This window comes from Carettochelys insculpta, chromosome 2, assembly GCF_033958435.1.
Source record: "Carettochelys insculpta isolate YL-2023 chromosome 2, ASM3395843v1, whole genome shotgun sequence".
Taxonomy (NCBI): Eukaryota; Metazoa; Chordata; order Testudines; family Carettochelyidae; genus Carettochelys; species Carettochelys insculpta.
In genome coordinates this window covers 172,822,366-172,842,057 of record NC_134138.1, presented here as the reverse complement: position 1 = coordinate 172,842,057, position 19,692 = coordinate 172,822,366, and the positions used below count along the sequence as shown (strand labels likewise).

At 43.0% G+C, this 19,692-nt stretch overlaps 1 protein-coding gene across 3 annotated transcripts in view; it reads left to right on the top strand.

Annotated features, from left to right (window-relative positions):
• Positions 1–19,692, top strand: part of IKZF1 (IKAROS family zinc finger 1) — a 102,728-nt gene that overhangs the window by 19,421 nt on the left and 63,615 nt on the right. For all 3 annotated transcript variants that reach the window (XM_074986013.1, XM_074986011.1, XM_074986014.1), the window contains exon 3: positions 10,484–10,597. In XM_074986013.1, coding sequence (XP_074842114.1) covers positions 10,484–10,597 — 114 coding nt within the window. The remainder of the gene's footprint in view (positions 1–10,483; positions 10,598–19,692) is intronic.

Here is a 19,692-nt window from a genome sequence, read left to right as displayed (position 1 = left end):
CATTGAATGTTGCAGTAGTGCATTGTGGGAACATCCCATAGTTCCCTCATCCCCATAGCATTATGGGTATGCTAGCTGGTCTTTGACATCATCTTCCCACATTGCATTTTCCTCATTTCCGTGGTAAGCAAATGTCCATTTTTCCCATCAGAAGGAAGGAAAGGTACGTCATCCACAGAGATGGCAAAAACGTTTACAGAAATCTCTTTCTTCTGTAACGGAATTCTCAACTGGCCATCCACTGAGTATCCCTTCTCCTGTGATTGCATCTGATCCCTGAAAATAATACAGGGACCCTGAAAAGCTTGAAGAAAGAGAAGATAGGAAAGTTTTTGACAAAAGAGAGTTGCTGAGGGGATGGTCTTTGGCTTTCCCTTGCACTATAAGGCCTCTGTGCACAAGCTGTTTTCTCAACTGCCCATCCACTGATTATCCCTTCTTCCATGATTGCCTCTGATCCCTGAAAATAACACGGGGACATACTATATTCTATACTATACTATACTATATTCTCAAAGTTAGAAGAAAGAGGATAGAAAAATCAGGAAAAAAGATCTTTGTCTTCGCTCTTTACTACACAGACATTGCCAGCATGGGAGATGGCAGTGAAATGTCATGCATGAACATATAACAGAAACAGGAATCTCAACTGGTCCTCCACGCTCTGTTTTTGATGGGGTCAAAGCATGAAGACGGATAGGAGATTTTAGGAAAAAGATTTTATAACAGAAATATCAAACGAGCAGGTGTCCGTAATGGACAGCAAGCTCCTGAAAATATTTTTGGTGGGAGGCGGGGGTGGTGATCTGTGGTCTGCAGCTTCAGAGCCTGTTGAAACAGTTGAAGTAGTTCCCCCCGACTATCTTAGCTACCAGGGGAAACTTCCCTCCAGCAGCAGCAAGCCCCGGTTTCCGCTTTGAAATTCATGGTCTTCCTGTTATCTAATTCCTGCTCACCTAGAGAGCAGCGGCCAGAGCAGACCACTGAGGAGCATTGTGGGTTACATACGGGGCACCTCTGGAGGCTAATAAATCTGATTTTAAGATGTGGCACGTCCATACTGGCCTTTAATTGAAATTTTGAATTAGAGCTTGACACCATATCCATCAGGTACCGACGATATAGTATCGATATTAGTGCTAATAAATAGACCTAATTAGACCTAAATCGAGCTAATGGTATTTGCAGTGAAGACAATCACTTGGTAATATCAAGCTAACTGCCTTAAATTCGAATTTATCTCATAGCATAGACACAGCTTCTTTGTGTTGCAGCCAGGGTGCCCAAGTTCGACTGTGGCAGCAGTGCATTGTGGGCACCTGTCCCACGGTTCCTGCAGACCCATTGCATTTTGGGATTCTGTGCCAGTGTCTTGTGGGTTTCTGATGTCATCATCCCAGAATGCATTTCCCTCACTTCCTGCTGAAAAGAAATGGACAAAGGAATTTTTGCCCTGCCACTTGCCATTACAAAGAATAACATGGATCCCAAGATGCTTCAATATTTGGTGCAGTATTTTGTGATGACTTCCCACATTGTGATGCAATATACTCTGAACTTAATGCTCATGCACTATGAGTGGATTGATGCTGGGGGCACTGACAGATGTAAAGATCTGAAGAATTGCACTGTGGAGTTGTTGGCATCACTGGAGTCACTGCACAGTGTGGAACGCAGGTTCTGCACCTGTGAAGCCAGCTCAGACTGGTGAGATTACATCCTTTTGCAGTCATGGGATGATCAGTAATGGCTGCAAAACTTCCGCATACATAAGGCCACTTTCATGGAACTTTGTGAAGTGCTGTCTCACACACTGGAGTGCTGTGACACCAGAATGAGACCTGCTTTGACAGCTGAGAAGCACGTAGCAATTGCTCTGTGGAAGTTTGCGAAGACAGACAGCTACCAGTCAGTGGGAAAGCAATTTGGAGTGGGCAAATCCACAGCGGGGGCTGTTGTCATCCAGGTAGCCAAAGAGATCATTAAGCTTCTCCTGTGAAAGACAGTGACTCTGGGGAATATGCAGGACATAGTGGACAGAGTTGCTGCCACAGGTTCCCTAACTGTGAAATACACATCACCGTCCTGGCACCGGACCACCAGGCCTCAGAGTATGTTAACCACAATGGGTACTTCTCTATGGTGTTGCAGGCATTGGTAGATCAGAAAGGTCATTTCACCAATATTAACGTTGGGTGGTTGGGAAGGATGCATAATGGGTAAATCTAGGAATTCTGGTCTATTTACAAGGCTCCAGAGTGAAACTTTCTTCCCAGACCAGAAAATGAATACTGGGGTCATGGAAGTGCCCATAATGATTCTTGGTGACCTTTTTTATCTCTTGTTCCCTTGGCTTATGGAGCCATACAGAGGCACCCTGGACCCCACTAAGGAACTGTACAACTGCAGGCTAAGCAGGTGCAGAATGGTGGTAGAAAGTGCCTTTGGCCATTTAAAAGCAAGGTTCAGGTGCTTTCTGACCTACTTAGACCTCAGTGAAGAAAACACTACCTGTGTTATTGCGGTCTGCTGTGTTCTTCAAAACATTTATGAGTTAAAGGGAAAGAATTTCATGCCAGCATTGGGGCAGAGATCCTGGCCAGAAAGCATCAGCAACTGGACACAAGGACAAACAGTAAGGCACAGAAAGAGGTAATGAAAATCAGGGATGCTTTGAAAACCTACTTTATGAATGATCCTGAAGGGCATTAACTAACATCCCCCACCACACCCATGGTGTTTCCTTGCCCTTTATGAAACCACCTCCAACTGCATGACAATCCTCATCACCATACCCAACCCCAAAGCATGTACCCCAAAGCGTGTTAATTAATAAACAAAACTTTCTTTTTCCAGCCTACAGGGTTTATATTTAGGGGGCCCTAATGACAGAATGGTGGGTATAGGGAAAGCAAGAGGATAATAAAATCATGGTTCGTCATATGTTAGCCTTCTATTGGTGGGTGATTCCCTGGAGGTAAAGTGCAGGGATCTCTGTGACCTTGTCGTTCTCCCCTCATTCTGGGTTCCTGAAGAGAGAAGAGGGTGGAATATGTGGAGGGAGGAGGTATGGAAGTGGGGCATAGATTGTACAGGGTATGCAGAGCCCCAGGGAGTGGAGAGGACTGATTGTGTGGAGGGAGGTCTGAAATGGGGGAGGGTCTGGAGTGGCTGGGGGATACAGGGTGCTGACCGGGGAGGAGGATGAATATGGCAAGAGTGACATGTCATGAGGGTGCCTGGAGTGGCCAGGGGATACAGAGCCCTGACCATGTGATGGGAATGAGTAAGGATGGTGTGGCATGTAATGGGGCATGTTTTGGATAGGGGGTGCAGAGTTTGTTGATATTGATTTTTCAAGCATTGCTTTAATGATCTCCATCTGTCTAGTCAATATTGACAGGACTGTAATATTCATTTTTGCTTGATTGTCCACTGTGTTTTTCCTCCACTCTCTCAGCTCAACTTTTTCCTTTCCTACTACTTCAAAATAATTCTCCATCATTTCTTACCATGACTTCTTCCTTCTCGGCATTTGTGGCAACCTCATTTCGAGTGGACTGGGGCCTTTGCTTCTGTTTGTAAGGTCTCCTCCTGAAAAAAAAAGTTAAAATATTAAGGGCAGTGTCAATAGCAACATTTTTATCTTTACTCGGAACAATGAGCGTACTGACAGAATGAATGGCTGTCTGCTTCTATAGAACAACATATTTCAACTACAAGGTCACTCTGTTGATTCTTAAGGCTGAAGAATACACGATTCTAAGCAGAATAATTTAAGCTCTTCTGCAGCTGATGTTTACCTTCAGCACAATGGTAACCTATCTTCAGCTCATGGAAGAAATTCTGCTGCGCCTCCAGTGGGCCACTGGCACAATACAGGAGGAGGGAAGGGGTGGTCTGCTGCATGGGCTTGTTAAAGCAGTGCCTTGATTTAAAAATAGGCTGCTCCAAGAATTAAAAAAAATCATTAAAAGTAATTAAAGTCCCTGGCCCAGCGGGAGAGGGGTGGCTTACTGTGCTATGATTTAAAAGCCAGTCAGGCTTCATGACTTTTACTCTGCGCAGGATGGGTCACAGGCAAAAAATCATTAGTGACTCACAAAACTTCCCATGAGTTCTAGGTTGCCAAATGAGACATCAGCCTCCTCAGAATAAGAAAAAGGAATCAGGAAAGATTGCTCGTTCTGTCTGGGTGCAATGTTGGAAAATTTGCAAGAATGCTCTGTGGGGCCATGATTGCAGTTACTTAATGGTGGCTTAGTGTGGTAAGGTGTCTTACTGTGGAAGCAGGAACAGGTCAGGTATCCCCAAAAATCTTGTGAGAAGAATCCAAAAGTTCCTGTCTAAGGCCTTCAGTGACATGTCCAAACAGGACCAGTGCTGTATCACCAGAAATATTAACAAACTGTTCTAAGGGAAACAGGCATAGACACCCCCGACCCAATTGCAACATACTATTATCATTAGAAAAAAGGCATACTCACCAGAAATGCCCTCTCCAACATCCCAGTTTGCCTCTGAAGCCTCTTCCTGAGATAACAGATTGGGCTCCAAGTCAAGAAACAGTCCTGCCTTACAGGATCTGCTTCACCACTCAACTGGACTCTGCTGTCATCCACCTCTTCCTCATCCACCACCGCAGGCCCTGCTTCATCATCTTGCAAAGGAACACTCTTTATTGAGGAGTCAGTGCACCTTCGGGGGGATGAGGTTGCATCTGTCCCCAGAAGAGCATATTATCAGTATTTCTGGGGAGATGCCCCAGACCAACCATTTGTTTCTTTGCACTTTTGGTAGTTTTGCACAGTTCCTTCATTTTAATGTGGTACTGCTGAGTCTCCCTGGTGTACCCTTTCAGAACCATGCCTTGCAATATCTTCACATAAATATCAGCATTTCTTTTGCTGGCTTTGAGCTGAAAGAAGATAGTTTCTTCCCACTCCCATGGTGATGAGGTCCAAGAGCTCCTGATGGCTCCATGATGGGGCTTTTTTGCAATCCTGGGGACTCATGGCTACTAGGTATGCTGCAGAGGTGTGCTCTAGATGTCTGCTAGTCACACTGGCCAGAGAGGAAATGAAATCAAATCAAAATTCCCAGACTGATGACCACTGCTTCCTGTCACCTACTTCCTGCTCACCTGGGCTATGTCTAGATTACAGTGATTTGTTGAAGAAATTTTTGTCAGAGGATTTCTTCTGACAAAACTTCTGTTGACAGATCATGGCCAAACTACCAAGTGGATTGCAAGAGTGATCCACTCTGTCAACACAGAGCAGCCAGACTTCCTGGCCACTCTCTTGACAAAATGGCCAACTGGAAGTACAGCAAACAGGGCTGCCGGGTGCCCTGGAAGAGGGCTCTCCTGAACATCCAGATTGGCTTTTGTTGATAGAGCTCTGTCAAAAGAGATGTTCTGCCTCCTGGGGGAGCAGCAGAACTCTGTTGAAAAATGTGCCACCTTTTGTCAATTTACTGACAATAGAATGCCTTTTTGTCAATAAAACCCTCTGGTATAGACATAGCCCTGGAGAGCAGCGGAGGTGAAGCAATGACCAGAAAAGACACATGGAGGGGCATTGTGGGATAGTTTCAGAGGCTTATAAAATCGATTTTAATAATGCTGCCATCTGCACTTGCATAGGTCAACACTGTAAAATCAAGTTTTAGGAGTTACTCCCAGGTTATTCAGAATTACACAAGAGCTGCGTCTACACGTGCACGCTACTTCGAAGTAGCGGCACCAACTTCGAAATAGCACCCATCGCGTCCACACGCGTCGGGCGCTATTTCGAAGTTAACTTCGACGTTAGGTGGCGAGACGTCGAAGTCACTAACCTCATGAGGAGATAGGAATAGCGCCCTACTTCGACGTTCAACGTCGAAGTAGGGACCGTGTAGACGATCCGCGTCCCGCAACGTCGAAATTGCTGGGTCCTCCATGGCGGCCATCAGCTGGGGGGTTGAGAGATGCTCTCTCTCCAGCCCCTGCGGGGCTCTATGGTCACCGTGGGCAGCAGCCCTTAGCCCAGGGCTTCTGGCTGCTTCTGCGGCAGCTGGGGATCTATGCTGCAGGCACAGGGTCTGCAACCAGTTGTCAGCTCTGTGTATCTTGTGTTGTTTAGTGCAACTGTGTCTGGGAGGGGCCCTTTAAGGGAGCGGCTTGCTGTTGAGTCCGCCCTGTGACCCTGTCTGCAGCTGTGCCTGGCATCCCTATTTCGATGTGTGCTACTTTGACGTGTAGACGTTCCCTCGCTGCGCTTATTTCGATGTTGGGCTGAGCAACGTCGAAGTTGAACATCGACGTTGCCGGCCCTGGAGGACGTGTAGACGTTATTCATCGAAATAGCCTATTTCGATGTTGCTACATCGAAATAAGCTATTTCGATGTTGGCTGCACGTGTAGACGTAGCCAAGGTGACCTCAGAGCCCTTAAAATCGATGTATTGAGTGCTGTGGTATGAATTCATGGTTTGTAAAATCAACCTTAGACCCTTAAATTTGACTTGATCTCCTTGTGTGTGGACCTGGACAATGTCAGTGAATTTACACCAGTTTAGAAGTAACATAAGTGAAAGGAGAATTAGTTTTCTAGTATTCAGTCAAAACAATTCTTTCTTTCTTTCTTTCTTTCTTGTGACCATATCACTAAAATTCAAATAACAGCAAAGTTTCTGAAGCCTTTAGTTGATTCTAGTTTCTAGAGAAACGAATAGCAGTATGCATTTAAAAACACTGTGTGCTTCCGAAGCACCTTTAAGACCTGAACCTCTAAGGCATCAAAAATTCTGGGAAGGTGCTGAGCCACCTCTGTGTCCCTTGTGTTCATTGGGGCTAAAAACTGTCCAGAACCATGTTGGATTGGTTCCATAAGTGTCCCAAAACTCCTGTTTGGCAGGTCAGTGCTATCATTCACATCCTATGGATGGAGAAACAAGAACAAAGAGGATGGCCTGATTGTGCAAAATAAAAAAATTTCAGGAAGAGGCCATAATGCTGCAGTACTCACACAGGTATGAAGGGTTAGGTATTTGAGATCCTATTTGAGGGCCTAAACATGGATTTGGGTGACTAATTTTAGGTGTCCCAGTTTCAATTTTTTTAGCTTAAGTGAGTTAACGAAGGCCCTCCAGTGACTCAGTGGCAAGTCCAAGAATAGAATTCAGATTTTTCGAGATGTCTTGCACTTTCCCTCAAAATATTGTTTTATGAACAAAGGTATGTTTTAAGGCTACTTCTCGTTAGAAAAAATCACACCCAGATACTAGACTGCTCTGTGTGTGTTTATGTATGTGTGTGTGTGTGTGTGTTTCACACACTTTGAGTATAAGAGTGGAATAAATGTGTGGGACTTAGGTGACATTTTAATAAATGGCCCCAGTGATCACTAGCTTTGCAATTGCATCTCTTACATTTGTTGTTATTCTGAACATGCCTGTTAGAAATTAAATGGAGAACTGTTTTTTCCCCTTTCCATTTTTAAATTCATCTGCAAGAAATGTTCGTGAGATTGCATATCTGTAAGATTGCCATGCAGTACTGAATTTATCAGAGTGTAACAATTTAGATGTAGTTAAGGCATGAAATAAGAATATCGTGCTCTAGAATGCAAGAGAAAAGGCTCCAAAAATATAGTCATTTAAAAACTATTATTTTTACATGGTCTTTTCATATACAAGGATTGCTCTGTCATGTGCAGTTTCTGGGAGTTGGGGGGATTGGGGAGGTGGAGCTAGGATTCTGTGTCAAGAGTTATTAAAGCAAAGTTTGCAAAGTGAAGTTTTCATCACTCTAATCCCTCAAATGAGTGTGCTATGTCTTCAGTTTGTGTAAATCAGCTCCACTGAAGTGTTTTACAGCAATTGTCTGGCCCCATTCTTTAATAAAACTAAATATGTTGGAATCCATAGCCATCTGACAGACCCGCTTATTTGCTGTAAATTGGCAAAGTTCGTGACCGTCTCTCTCTCCCTCTTTCTCTCTCTCTCTCTTTCTCTCCTTTTTTTTTTTTTCCTGAATCCAAGAAGGATTCTTTGAAAGATGCGAGAGGTAGGATGCCTAACTTGGGGGATGGATGCAGGAAGGGAATAAAGTTTTATGGGTGTTAGTCCACCTGGTGATCTGCAGTACCAGTTATCTATTTAAGTCATCTTTAGAAACGCAGTTCCAATGCTCGTCTCCCAAATATAGAGTAATTCGAGTAAAGTAACATGGCATACTGCTGTAACTGAGGCTAGGTTTAGATTGCGTAGGTATTTCTAAATAATTTACGCAAGTTGTGTTGCACAAATTGCATAAATTATCTCAATATGCCTTATTTCGAACTTGGTGCCACGCAAATGGCACTGAAGTTCAAAATAAGGGGCCATTCCGAAAGTTCTGTTACCTCTCTCATGACGAGGGGGAGCAGAATCAGAATATTGCGTTCTAAAGTAGCTATTTCAAGTGTGGGAAAAGAGCTGCAGCATTGCTATTTTGGGACAACTCTGTATCCCAAAATAGCACACGTAGTGTAAACATAGCCTGAGAATACAATAGGGCCTTGGAACTTGAAAGTAGCTTTTAATTTACTTGGTTTTAAGCTGTTTTGTGAAGTAAAAATCTAAGGTTGTGAGAACAGGGTCTAATGAGACATGATCTTCGCCCGTAAGCTAGTAGTTTTTATTTTAAGTAGCTCAAATGTTTAAACCACATCACCCCATTCTCTGCCTTCTCTTCATAAGATACAGCTCTGCTGGGCAAGTTGTGACTTGCAAGGGAAAAGTGGTTGGTAGTTCATAAGTTCTTTAAAGCCTGTTAAGCAGTGAAGGAAATTGCAGGGCTAAATACACAAGGGAGCTGAGCAAATAATAATCAAAACAGCATTTTAATCAGCTTACTTCCTGCTTTTGTTCCTTTCTGCACAAAGTTCATGCTCCTTCTTTTCCCTTCCTCAACCTGTCTTCAGTTGGGCATCTATATCTAGTCAGTATTGTCTCTTTCTGAAAATACCATGGATGCTAAAGATGCAAAAGACTTTTTAACTCATGTAGTCTGTCCCTCTGCCAATGTGGGGATTAGTCCCTACTGTTTATCCTGAAGTTCGTTGTCAACAGTAGTTTTAAATGATTTCTCTGATGCTGCTCTGCTTGCTTTCCTTGGGAGACCATTGTACAGTCTGATAAATTCATCTAGTGATTGTCTACTTATTTTTCTCCTTCTAAATTTAATTTCCTTATACCTAGTTATGTAGTCACACAATCCTTAGCAATGCTTTTCTTTCTACACCATCTTCAAATACTTCATAAAAGGCCCTAAGTAATTAAAACTGCAAAAGTTAGCAGTGTTATGCCAGGATCAGAGAGATCAGAATCTAGTTTATTGCCTATTTCATTCTTTATTGTTTGGTCAAAGAATTGTCTTTTAATAATGGTGGTCTAAATTAATCTCCTAGATAACTCCACTGACTACAGTAGAATCACACCAGGCCTTGACTTTGTCCCAAATCTTTTTGGGATTCAGAAAAAAAAAATTAGAAGGTCAAATGCTTTGATAGATTACAGCAAACAAGAGATCACAAAACAGTACTCTTTTGGGTGATAGAGATTGAACTTCTCTAGTCTGGCACCCTGAGGATCTGATTGGTGCCAAATCAGAGAATTTGCCGAACTGCAGGAGGTCAATATTATCTAGCAGCATTTCCAACACTTCCACTGCTCACTGGCCTCTTAGAAGACATTTAGGGGTAAATTAGAGCTAAATAACAGCACAGAACACTGAGAACCAGGGCTAGTGACTGTAAACAAATTTTATGGGACCATGGGAAACTTGGCCACACACATAATAAATGGACACATGGCTAACTAAGATCATGCTGGAACATGGATGTTGCTGCACCAGAGAATGTCAGACTACAGAGGTTCAACCCCTACTTGATTCTGGATGCAGTGTGCTAGTAGACAAATTGTGCAAGGTACTGAATGAGAGAAGTCATTGGAAACTGAGGGAATTAAGTATCTGGCAGGGTCAAGCCATTTTTAAAGCTCTAAATTGTGTTGCCCATCAGCCAGGGAGAGCGGTGACCAAGAGTGAGGTCATGCTGTGGACCCTACTCATTTGGGAGTAGAGGTTTTAGAGCATTTAGACTATTTGTCAGGATAATAACATTTTTGTTTTGAGGTGCTGGCAATAAAGCAAAAATGTACTTATCTTCATGTAGCGTCCATAGAAGAAAGAAAAGTTTTCGTGTCAAATAGTTACCTTTATAATCTGCAATAGTTTGTTTTCTAGACTGGATCTCTGGGATTTAGCCGTACATGTCATAATTACCAGAAGTGAGGCTAACAACCTAGGAGTTATGGATAAAATAAATCTAGAAAAGACATTCTTCCAGGTACATATCTCTCACTGAAGGAAGAGATTGATGACTAGGGTCTCTGGTAATTTTTTTTTAATCTATTCCAGCAATATTATTAATCTAATATTATTCTTCTGTGACTAGGAAAGGAAAGTCCTCCAATAAGTGATGTCCCAGATGATGCAGATGAGCCCATGCCTGTACCAGAGGACCTTTCAACCAGTACAGGAGGACAGCAGAAGAATGATAGAGCTTTGGGTAAGATGGTTAGCCTGCTGTGTATAGAAATACTAGTCTAGTCTAGTATTAAACAAATCATTGTATAGTTGACTGGTATATTAGGAAATCTTGAGTCCCTTCATCTCCCTTAGCAGATGTTTCACCCTGAGGTTGTTTGCTACTTTCCCCTCAGCCATCACAAAGGAGAATGTAGTCTGCAACTAGAAAGATCCTGCCACTTATCTAGTTTCTGAAGCATGACTGATGGCATGCATCTCCCTCACAGAGATGAAACCCTTCTCATTCTGCACAGGAAACTATTCTGCTGTAGAGATCAGTAGTAGATAACAAAGTGCGTAGTTCCAGGGAAAAATAAAATGTACCTGTACTCCAATTTTGTTTGGCAGTGGAATGCTAAGCTGTCTGGTCTGACCATTTGCTTGCCATGGACGCCTTAGCTCTGTGGGTTTCTCCAAACACTTCACATTAACAGCCTACAGTTGGCTCATAAATTCTACATTCTTTGGCTAGTTAAGTCCAAACCTTTTACAGACCACTCTGCAGTGACACTTGTTGTTTCTATTGGGCATAGCCTGATAATCACTTGAATTTCTTTTTCCTGTGTCACCTGCAAAATGGCCAAATCCATAAGATCACAACTAATTGTGAACCAGAACTGATTTGCAAAGTCCTGGCACTAAGGGCTTGTCTACATGATAGATGAGGCCACACAAAATGGGGGTGAATTCTGGTGAGCAGTAACACGCTTACTGGCCAATGTGCACTAAATGCCCCCCAGTATGCGTTAACGTAGGACTGTTTGAAATGAAGTGATGTTAACATGCATGAGGGAAGTTTTAGTGCACAGTTATGAGCAACTTGCCAGTGCACACAGAATTTACGTGTGCTTGATTTGGACTGTTGCAGTGTGTAGACAAGCCCAGATTCATTAACTCACAGATCAGTGTGCAGTAATGGCTCTGCTGCTTCCTGCCCCATGCATGTGCCTACATTTACCCAGATAGGCATATTCCAGTAGTTTACTCTATGGCTGCGGTTACATTACATTCCCATTTCAGAAGGGGAATGCAAATACGATAATCGGAAATACAAATGAGGTGCTGATTTACATATCACACACCTCTTTTGCATAATGGCTGTCACTCGTTCTGGAAGTGCTGTTTTCAGAAAAAAAACAAGCAGTGTAGATGGCGCTCATTCGAAAACAAATCCCATTTTCGAAAGAACCCTTCTTCCTGCAAAATATGAGGAAGAAAGGTACTTTTGAAACTGGGGTTTCCTTTCGAATGAACCCCATCTATACTGCTTGTTTTTTCCCCAAAACAGCAATTCCAGAACAAAGAGTGGCCGCCATTTTGCAAAAGAGGTGTGCGATATGTAAATCAGCACCTCATTTGTATTTCTGATCAGCCACATTTGCATTCTCCTTCCGAAAGGGGAATATAGTTTAGATGCAGCCTATGCTGCTGCTTGTCTCCAGTAGGGGGGCCAAGTGAGAAGACATTTACCAGGCCATTGAATCAATATTTCTTCTGTCTTCCAGACCTGGGATTCATACCAGGAAAAACTGATGTCCCTAAGGGTAGGGAAAGGAAATAAGTACTAAAATGCCTTCCTTGCCTGTCAGCCCCTGGGGGTTAGTAAAGTTCCATTAATCATTTACAGAGGTGCTAAGAGAAGGGTTTATTTTATAAGTGGTAGTACTTATAGACCTCAGTAGAAATCCTGGCTCTTTTGTGCCATAGACTGTATAAACTAAACTTTGATAGTGTCCCTGCCCCAAAGAGTTTATAATCTAAACACTGAAGACAATACGAGAGGGGAAAAGGAGTCACAAAAATGGCCTACCCAGACTTACCCAGTAGGGCAGTGGCAGGGCAATAAATAGAACCACCAACCCAATACTGTCTTGGGAGTCCTCATTTTGTTTGGTACCAAAACAAATATTCTCAAAGTTGGAGCTTAAACTTTGGCTCCTGAAGCCATATTTAGGTACCTAAAATAAGCGGCCTGACACTGGAAAAGTACAAGTGCTCAGCTGGGGTTGCCAATTCTGACTGAAGCTACTCTGGGAGGTTTGTCTTCCCCCCCGCACCCCAACATGACATAACATTGTCTTAAAATCTTCAGGACTGCTTTCAGTAGTCTCTGTGACTGAAAAGCTGCGTCTACACGTGCACGCTACTTCGAAGTAGCGGCAGTAACTTCGAAATAGCGCCCGTCACGTCTACACGTGTTGGGCGCTATTTCGAAGTTGAAATCGACATTAGGCGGCGAGACGTCGAAGTCGCTAACCCCATGAGGGGATGGGAATAGCGCCCTTCTTCGACATTCAACATCGAAGTAGGGACGTGTAGACGATCCGCGTCCCACAACATCGAAATAGCGGGGTCCTCCATGGCGGCCATCAGCTGGGGGGTTGAGAGATACTCTCTCTCCAGCCCTTGCGGGGCTCTGTGGTCACCGTGTGCAGCAGCCCTTAGCCCAGGGCTTCTGGCTGCTGCTGCTGCAGCTGGGGGTCCGTGCTGCATATACAGGGTCTGCAACTAGTTGTTGGCTCTGTGTATCTTGCACTGTTTAATGAAAGTGTGTCTGGGAGGGGCCCTTTAAGGGAGCGACTTGCTGTTGAGTCCGCCCCGTGACCCTGTCTGCAGCTGTGCCTGGCTCCCTTATTTCGATGTGTGCTACTTTGGCGTGTAGACGTTCCCTCGCTGTGCCTATTTCGATGTTGGGCTGAGCAACGTCGAAGTTGAACATCAACGTTGCCAGCCCTGGAGGACGTGTAGACGTTATTCATCGAAATAGCCTATTTCGATGTCGCAACATCGAAATAAGCTATTTCGAAGTTGGGTGCACGTGTAGACGTAGCCAAAGGGTTGGCAACCTTATGTTCAGCAGTTTTGAAAATCAGGTCACTCATGAATTTCGGAGTCTAACTTTAGGCACCTATTTTTGAAAATGTTGGCCTTTATATCTTTGTTGACATGATCAGTAAACTGAATCAATCACTTTCTAATGTTAACATTCCATGGCAAATTGTTCAAACCTTGATTAAAAACCTGCTAATCAAATAACTGGCAAAAACAGGTAACTAAAACAGCCAATATTCTGATGACATAGAATTTATTTAACTGCACACAGAGGCTATGTCTACAATACAGAGATCTTTCGAAAGAAGCCCTGCCAGAAGATCTCTTCTGAAGAAACTTCTTTCAAAACAGTGTGGCCCACACAAAAAGTGGATCAAAAGAGCGATCTGCTCTTTTGAAAGAGAGCATCCACACAGCCCCCGCTATTTTGAAAGAATGGGCCAGGGGTCAAAAAACCAGGTGCAATGAGGACTGCTCTTTTGAAAGAAGGGCCCTGCGGAGTGTCTCAACATGTTTTCTTTCGATAGAAGGTGCTCTTCCTGAAATGGGAGTGGCGGAGCGCTTTCAAAAGTAGCACTGCATTCTTTCGATTTACATTCAAAAGTGGGCTTTTTGTGTGTAGACGCTCCACTGCATCTTTCAAAAGAGCCCCCTTCTTTCAAAAAATCTTTCAAAAGAACTTGCTAGTGCAGACTCATCCAGAGGCTATATATGGGCCATGCTGAAACCTACCTTTGTTGATGGTGCCTCTCTCCTATAGGTTCCTTACAATATCAGTGGTGAGATGGCAAGCAATACACATTTTTTTTGTAAACACACACGCATATTGTTCTTGGGGTTCTTATTCAATGAAATATACCTCTTGTCCTCCTATGTTCCCAATAGTAAAACAGGTCGTCATCATCTTGACTGCAGCATATCTTTCTACAACTGCTGAAAAACTCATGTTGTATCCATGACTTTTGGGTAACAGGAGTTGCATTCTTGCAAGGAAAAGAATCATTGTCCTGTGTAACAACAAAGACAATTTACAGTATTCTGCTCTCTGGACACTCTTCATTGTAGCCAGTGATTCCAGCACTTATGTTACTGCTCTAGATCCCAGAACTGTATTTCCTTTTATCCTTTCTAATCTTTTCTCTTGGTGCTAACTATAATTTTTTCTTTGAAAATTATATTTTTGTATTTAAAAGACCTTGATTTAATATCCATGCCATATTCCATACACCCTTAGTGCTACCCTGAAAATAAAAAAGATGCCATCCATCTAATTCTGCTTTTGTATTGCTCCTTAGTAGTGCATGTTTCAGGGTCCCTCCAGCTTCACAAGTAGGCATTTGATTTATCATTCCATCTTTGTCAGAGTGAAATAGATGGCTTTCATGTCCAATTAGCAATGTGTGGCATGCAGCATACATTTTATGTGATAGGGGAAATATGGCCTCCAGCGACACTTGGGTTTGATAACATGGCTCCCCATCCAGACAAAGTTTAGTGTCAGTCAAAATTGAACAAATTCAATAGCCAAGATGCTACAACATTTGAGCCATATAACTTGCTAGACAGCTAGAAGAACCTTCTGTAGCTGTGACAGTGGCAGAGAAGGATAAAATCTTCCCACACTGCTACACTTCTACCATTGCTGCCCCAGTTTCTTCCACTCTATTTATTATCATAGGTCATAACTCATATATCAAGATGACCTTGGAAGGCAGTTCCAAGAAAAGGGGGAGATGGTTGTGGATAGCAGATTATTGTAATAACTGACAAGTTATAAAGATGTTGCAGCAAAGGGAGGACCTCTGAGAGCCAGGGTAATTTACATGTCACAGATGAGAAAAAGGTGACCAGGCACATTTTTCTCCTAAGGACTCTCCCTGTCTTACCTGGCTTGTCAGGTAATGGAAGCACCAGTGCACTCTGGTGCATTTCAGCCTCTGATCATGTTTGTACCTTAACCCCATGCTGTCCTTGCTGCATGCATGTAGCATTTGTTATTAACAAGAATTGTGTGTGTGTGTGCTGAAGGGAGACTAGGAATCCAGAGAGTAGCTGAAACATAAGTTAACTAGAGATAACAATAGGAATTACTGTTTGGGTAAAAGGAAGGAATAACAATTGTCCACCATGAACTAGTAACACTAGATGAGAAATCTTGAAGGGATGACTTACTCCTGAAGTTGAGATGGTCCAAATGGACTGCTTGCTTAGTCTGATTTGTAGTTGCACTGAATAAAATGACTAACCCCATCCTCAGAATGTTAGTTACCTTTCTTTATCCATTTAGCGTGTTAAAGGTCAAAAGATCTGTGAATTTAGACAGAAAGATAGGCACCCAACTCCCTCTGTGCCTTTGAAAATCAACGCTCCAACCCACCGCTATGCTAACCTGAGCATAAAACTTTAGGCTACAGATGTGCTAAAAAAGGAACATACTGAAACTCTCTTCCTCTGACAGGATGTGCTTGCTGCATTGATTGGCCAATGCTTGCTAATCTGTTGTATGTCCATGTGTGAATGGTAGCAGGGAGTTAGAAGAATGGGGAAAAGAACAATAGATCAGCAAACAAGAGCCTAGGTGCCTATGAAAGGCCACACAAAAGCATGTCTTTCCTTTGATGAACACTGTGCAGGTACTTTCACATGCATACAAAATATATTCTTGTTTATATGCCACCATCTCTAACAAAAGCAAAGGTACAGATGGTTTCTTGATAGCCATAAGTAGTAGAACAAAATTCACCTGCCAAGATTTTTATGATTTTGGGTGCATCTGCTTTTGTATCCCCATCTTGAATCTGTTTGAAGGGACACAGATTTCAAGGTGTTAGTGCTCAGCAGTTCATAAAAAGATCAGGCCCCTTTTAAAGTGTCTCAAGATGAAGACTTAAAAATGGACACGACCATAATCTCTTTCACTTTTGACCATTGTGAAAATGATACACAGCTTTGAGAATACTCTGTGCAGAAGTAAATTCATCACTGGCTTCTGAGAATATCTTAAACCCAACAGAGCAAAGCACTGATAAAGAGGGCCTGGTGATATAAGTCATTTTATTTCCCTGGTTAGCTTGCCAACTTCTTTATGTTATAACTTCTGGATTGCTGTGATGTTGAATAGCTTCCTCCTTCACATTCTACTTCTGCTGCCCTGTCTACCAAATCTCCTTCCTGCTGTTCTTCTCCACCCTATGTTTCCTTCTTGTGCTGATCTGACACCTGTAACTGTTTTTTTTTTGTTTTTTTTTTTCTGTTCACCCAGATCCACCTACTCTGTGTTTCAGGATCTTTACTCTTAAAAACCACAGCTGAGATTTTCAGAAGTGTCTAAGTGTTTTAGGAGCACAACTCCCATGGAAAGCCACTGACTTGTGCTAAGTCACATAATGCCCAAATTCTCAAAGATATTTAAATGTCTAACTTCAATGGAATTTTGAGGAGCTGAGCCTTTGGCACCTTGGGGATAAGTGTTTTGTAGCCTTGCATAGACACATAGTCCAACTTTTCATGTTCAACTGTTGATTAAAAAGCTGACACAGGATATTTGGTGCCCATTCCCATTTTCATTCAGGTTTTGTAATAAAAATTTAGAGCAACTGCTGTGAATTGTCTCTGTTGAACTTGTATTTGATAGGCAGTTACAGTTGAAGGGCTTCCCTGCCCTTGCAATTTGCCCTGATTCAAGCTCTCTGTGGTCAGCCGCTGATCTGCAGACCATTAGCGATGACTAATAAAGTCTCTGTCTGCAATGGTGTAGCTTACCTACATGTCCACTGGTCCAGAATTACTCTTCCTTTGCCTATGTTAGTTTGCATAGGTGCACCTACATCAATGGCTGGCCACAGATGGCTGAAATGGGTGCAAATTCCAAGCTTAGATGAGATCCCAAAAGAAAATGTGGGCCCAGGGCTCACTAATTTTCTGAAGCCCTAGCAGCTTGCTAATGGTAGATATTCACATTGCTTACTCACAGCAGCTGCCTTAAACATTCCTTTCAGAATTTGAATGGAAGCAGTGAGGAGAACTGATGGTTTTGTAAACAAATGGTAAAAATGGCCACCATCCCACTTGCAGGTGATTACTATGGGCTTGGAATTCATAGACCTCGAGACCCTTCTTACTTGCCAAAGGAAGTGGGGAAAACTCCTCCCTCCTCCGGGTTGAAATGTTGGAAGACTGTGAGGTAAAATGCCCACAGTCATGGGTTTTAAAGGTCACTGGAATGGGGAGGGGATCACCCATTTAGCCCAAGGTATGATGGTAAATTAAATTCTCCAGTCAGTTTTCTCAGCCCAAAATAAAAAGGTATGTCTACACTAGAGTAATCCATTGACAGAAGTTGCTGTCGGAATATATCTTACGACAAAAATTCTGTTGATAGATCGTGGCCAGACTGCCAAGCGGATTGAAAGAGCAATCTGCTCTGTTAACAGAGAGTAGCTAGTCTTCCCGTCTGCTCTATCGACAAAATGGCCAACTACAAGCACAGCAGACAGGGCTCTCCAATGTCCTGGAAGCCCTGTCTGGCAACAGAGGCCCCCCTGGCATGTCCAGACAGGCTTTCTATCGACCAACTCTGTCAACAAAGGTGTTCTGCCTCATGAGGGAGCAGCAAATGGCTCTCGACAAAAGTGCCTTGCTCTGTTGATTCACTGTTGACAGAACACCTTGGGAATGTGGACACTGCTAGTTTTGTAGATGAAACTCTCTAGTGTAGACATAGCCAAAGGCAGAGGTGGGTGGATGCAAAGGAGACAACAGTCTCTTCTGAGTGTGGACATTCCTGCCCTGCCAGGCACCTAGTTTACAGTAAGAGCCTGCTTAGTTACTGAACCTGAGCACCCGGCACCGCTGGGATTCTGACACATCCCCAGCGTCCTTTTTTTCCAGCTGCCTTGGCAATTCAAACACTTGTATCGCTGCCTTATAAGAACTGGTAAATATCATGATTTTCACTCTTGGATATTATAGTGTTTTATTCTTCTAAAGCACTTCAGCACCTGGCGAAGAGAATACCTGAGTACATAGGTCTCTTCAGGTGCCTGCTGTCACAGCTCAACTTTAAAGTAGTTCTGTGGCAACTCACAAATAGGTGAGTGCAAGCAGAGGAAAAGTGAGGGAAGGCAGCTGAGAAAAGAGGGAGGCAAGGCAGGAAAACAAAAGAGGAAGTGCACCACCCTGAATTGCAAAACACAGTGCGATCACTTGAGATGAGTCCATGTTATCTTGCAAGTAATTGCTATTTTGACAGTGGAACTGTGGCCCCAAAGCTGTTCAGCATTTAGGAGAGCCACAGAACTCAACTCTTTAGAGTCACCCATTCTGTCTCACCTATTTGGGCTTTGGTGTCCTATAAGGGTGTGTGCTGTGTGCAGGTAATAAAATACTGTTATGTGTAATAGCTCAGACAGAAAGAAAGTGAGTAGAAAGCTGGAGTGTGGTGCAAAGGGCTCACTGGTATCAGTTCTGGATGTCCGCATTGTTCACATGAGTGGCAAAGCCCTGAGGGAGTTGTGTGGATCATCTCAAATAAATGCTAGTTAAAACCTTGTGTATTGTGTAGGCTCCAAAGCTACAACAGAAAAATTGCTTCAGAAATGTTTTGGGGAGCCTTACATGGTGGTAAGGGAGTTGTCTATTAAATCTCCACAATATATCCAGATTGCTGCAGCATCATTAATCCAGCTGACGTGGTTTCTGACAGATGTTGGAAAAATTATAACCAGTATGTTTTAGAAACTTCTCAAAATAGGGAAGTTGGGAATCTCCCCTTTCATAAGGGCTAACACTTCCATTTCTATCCAGTCATGAGACATTGGACCTTAAAACTGTCACAGATGCAGGTCTAACTATTGTCTGCAATGAACTTGGGCCAATATAAATTTTGTGGGACATTCCACATTTGAGAGGAAGGTTGGAAATATTTTGGTTCTTTTTTTTTTTTTTAAATAGCGTCTGAATGAAACAGCTCTGAGTGTTTTGTACATTAGAGTAAATAAGGTGGATCTGGTTTAGTGGGCAGAATGAAGAAAGGACTGTTAAAGATGCCTGATAGTCTTACCACAGAAGTGGATGTGTGTGTGTGTGATATAGTTATGCACTAGTCTTTCAAAAACTGTATTTGTTGGAGTGAGACACTGAGGTCATGGAGGTGGAGACCTGCTGGAATGTTGAAGGCTTTTCGGTGCTGCTGTGCATGTGCAACAGACAAGAGGCAGTTATTTTCAGCAGCATATAATGCAG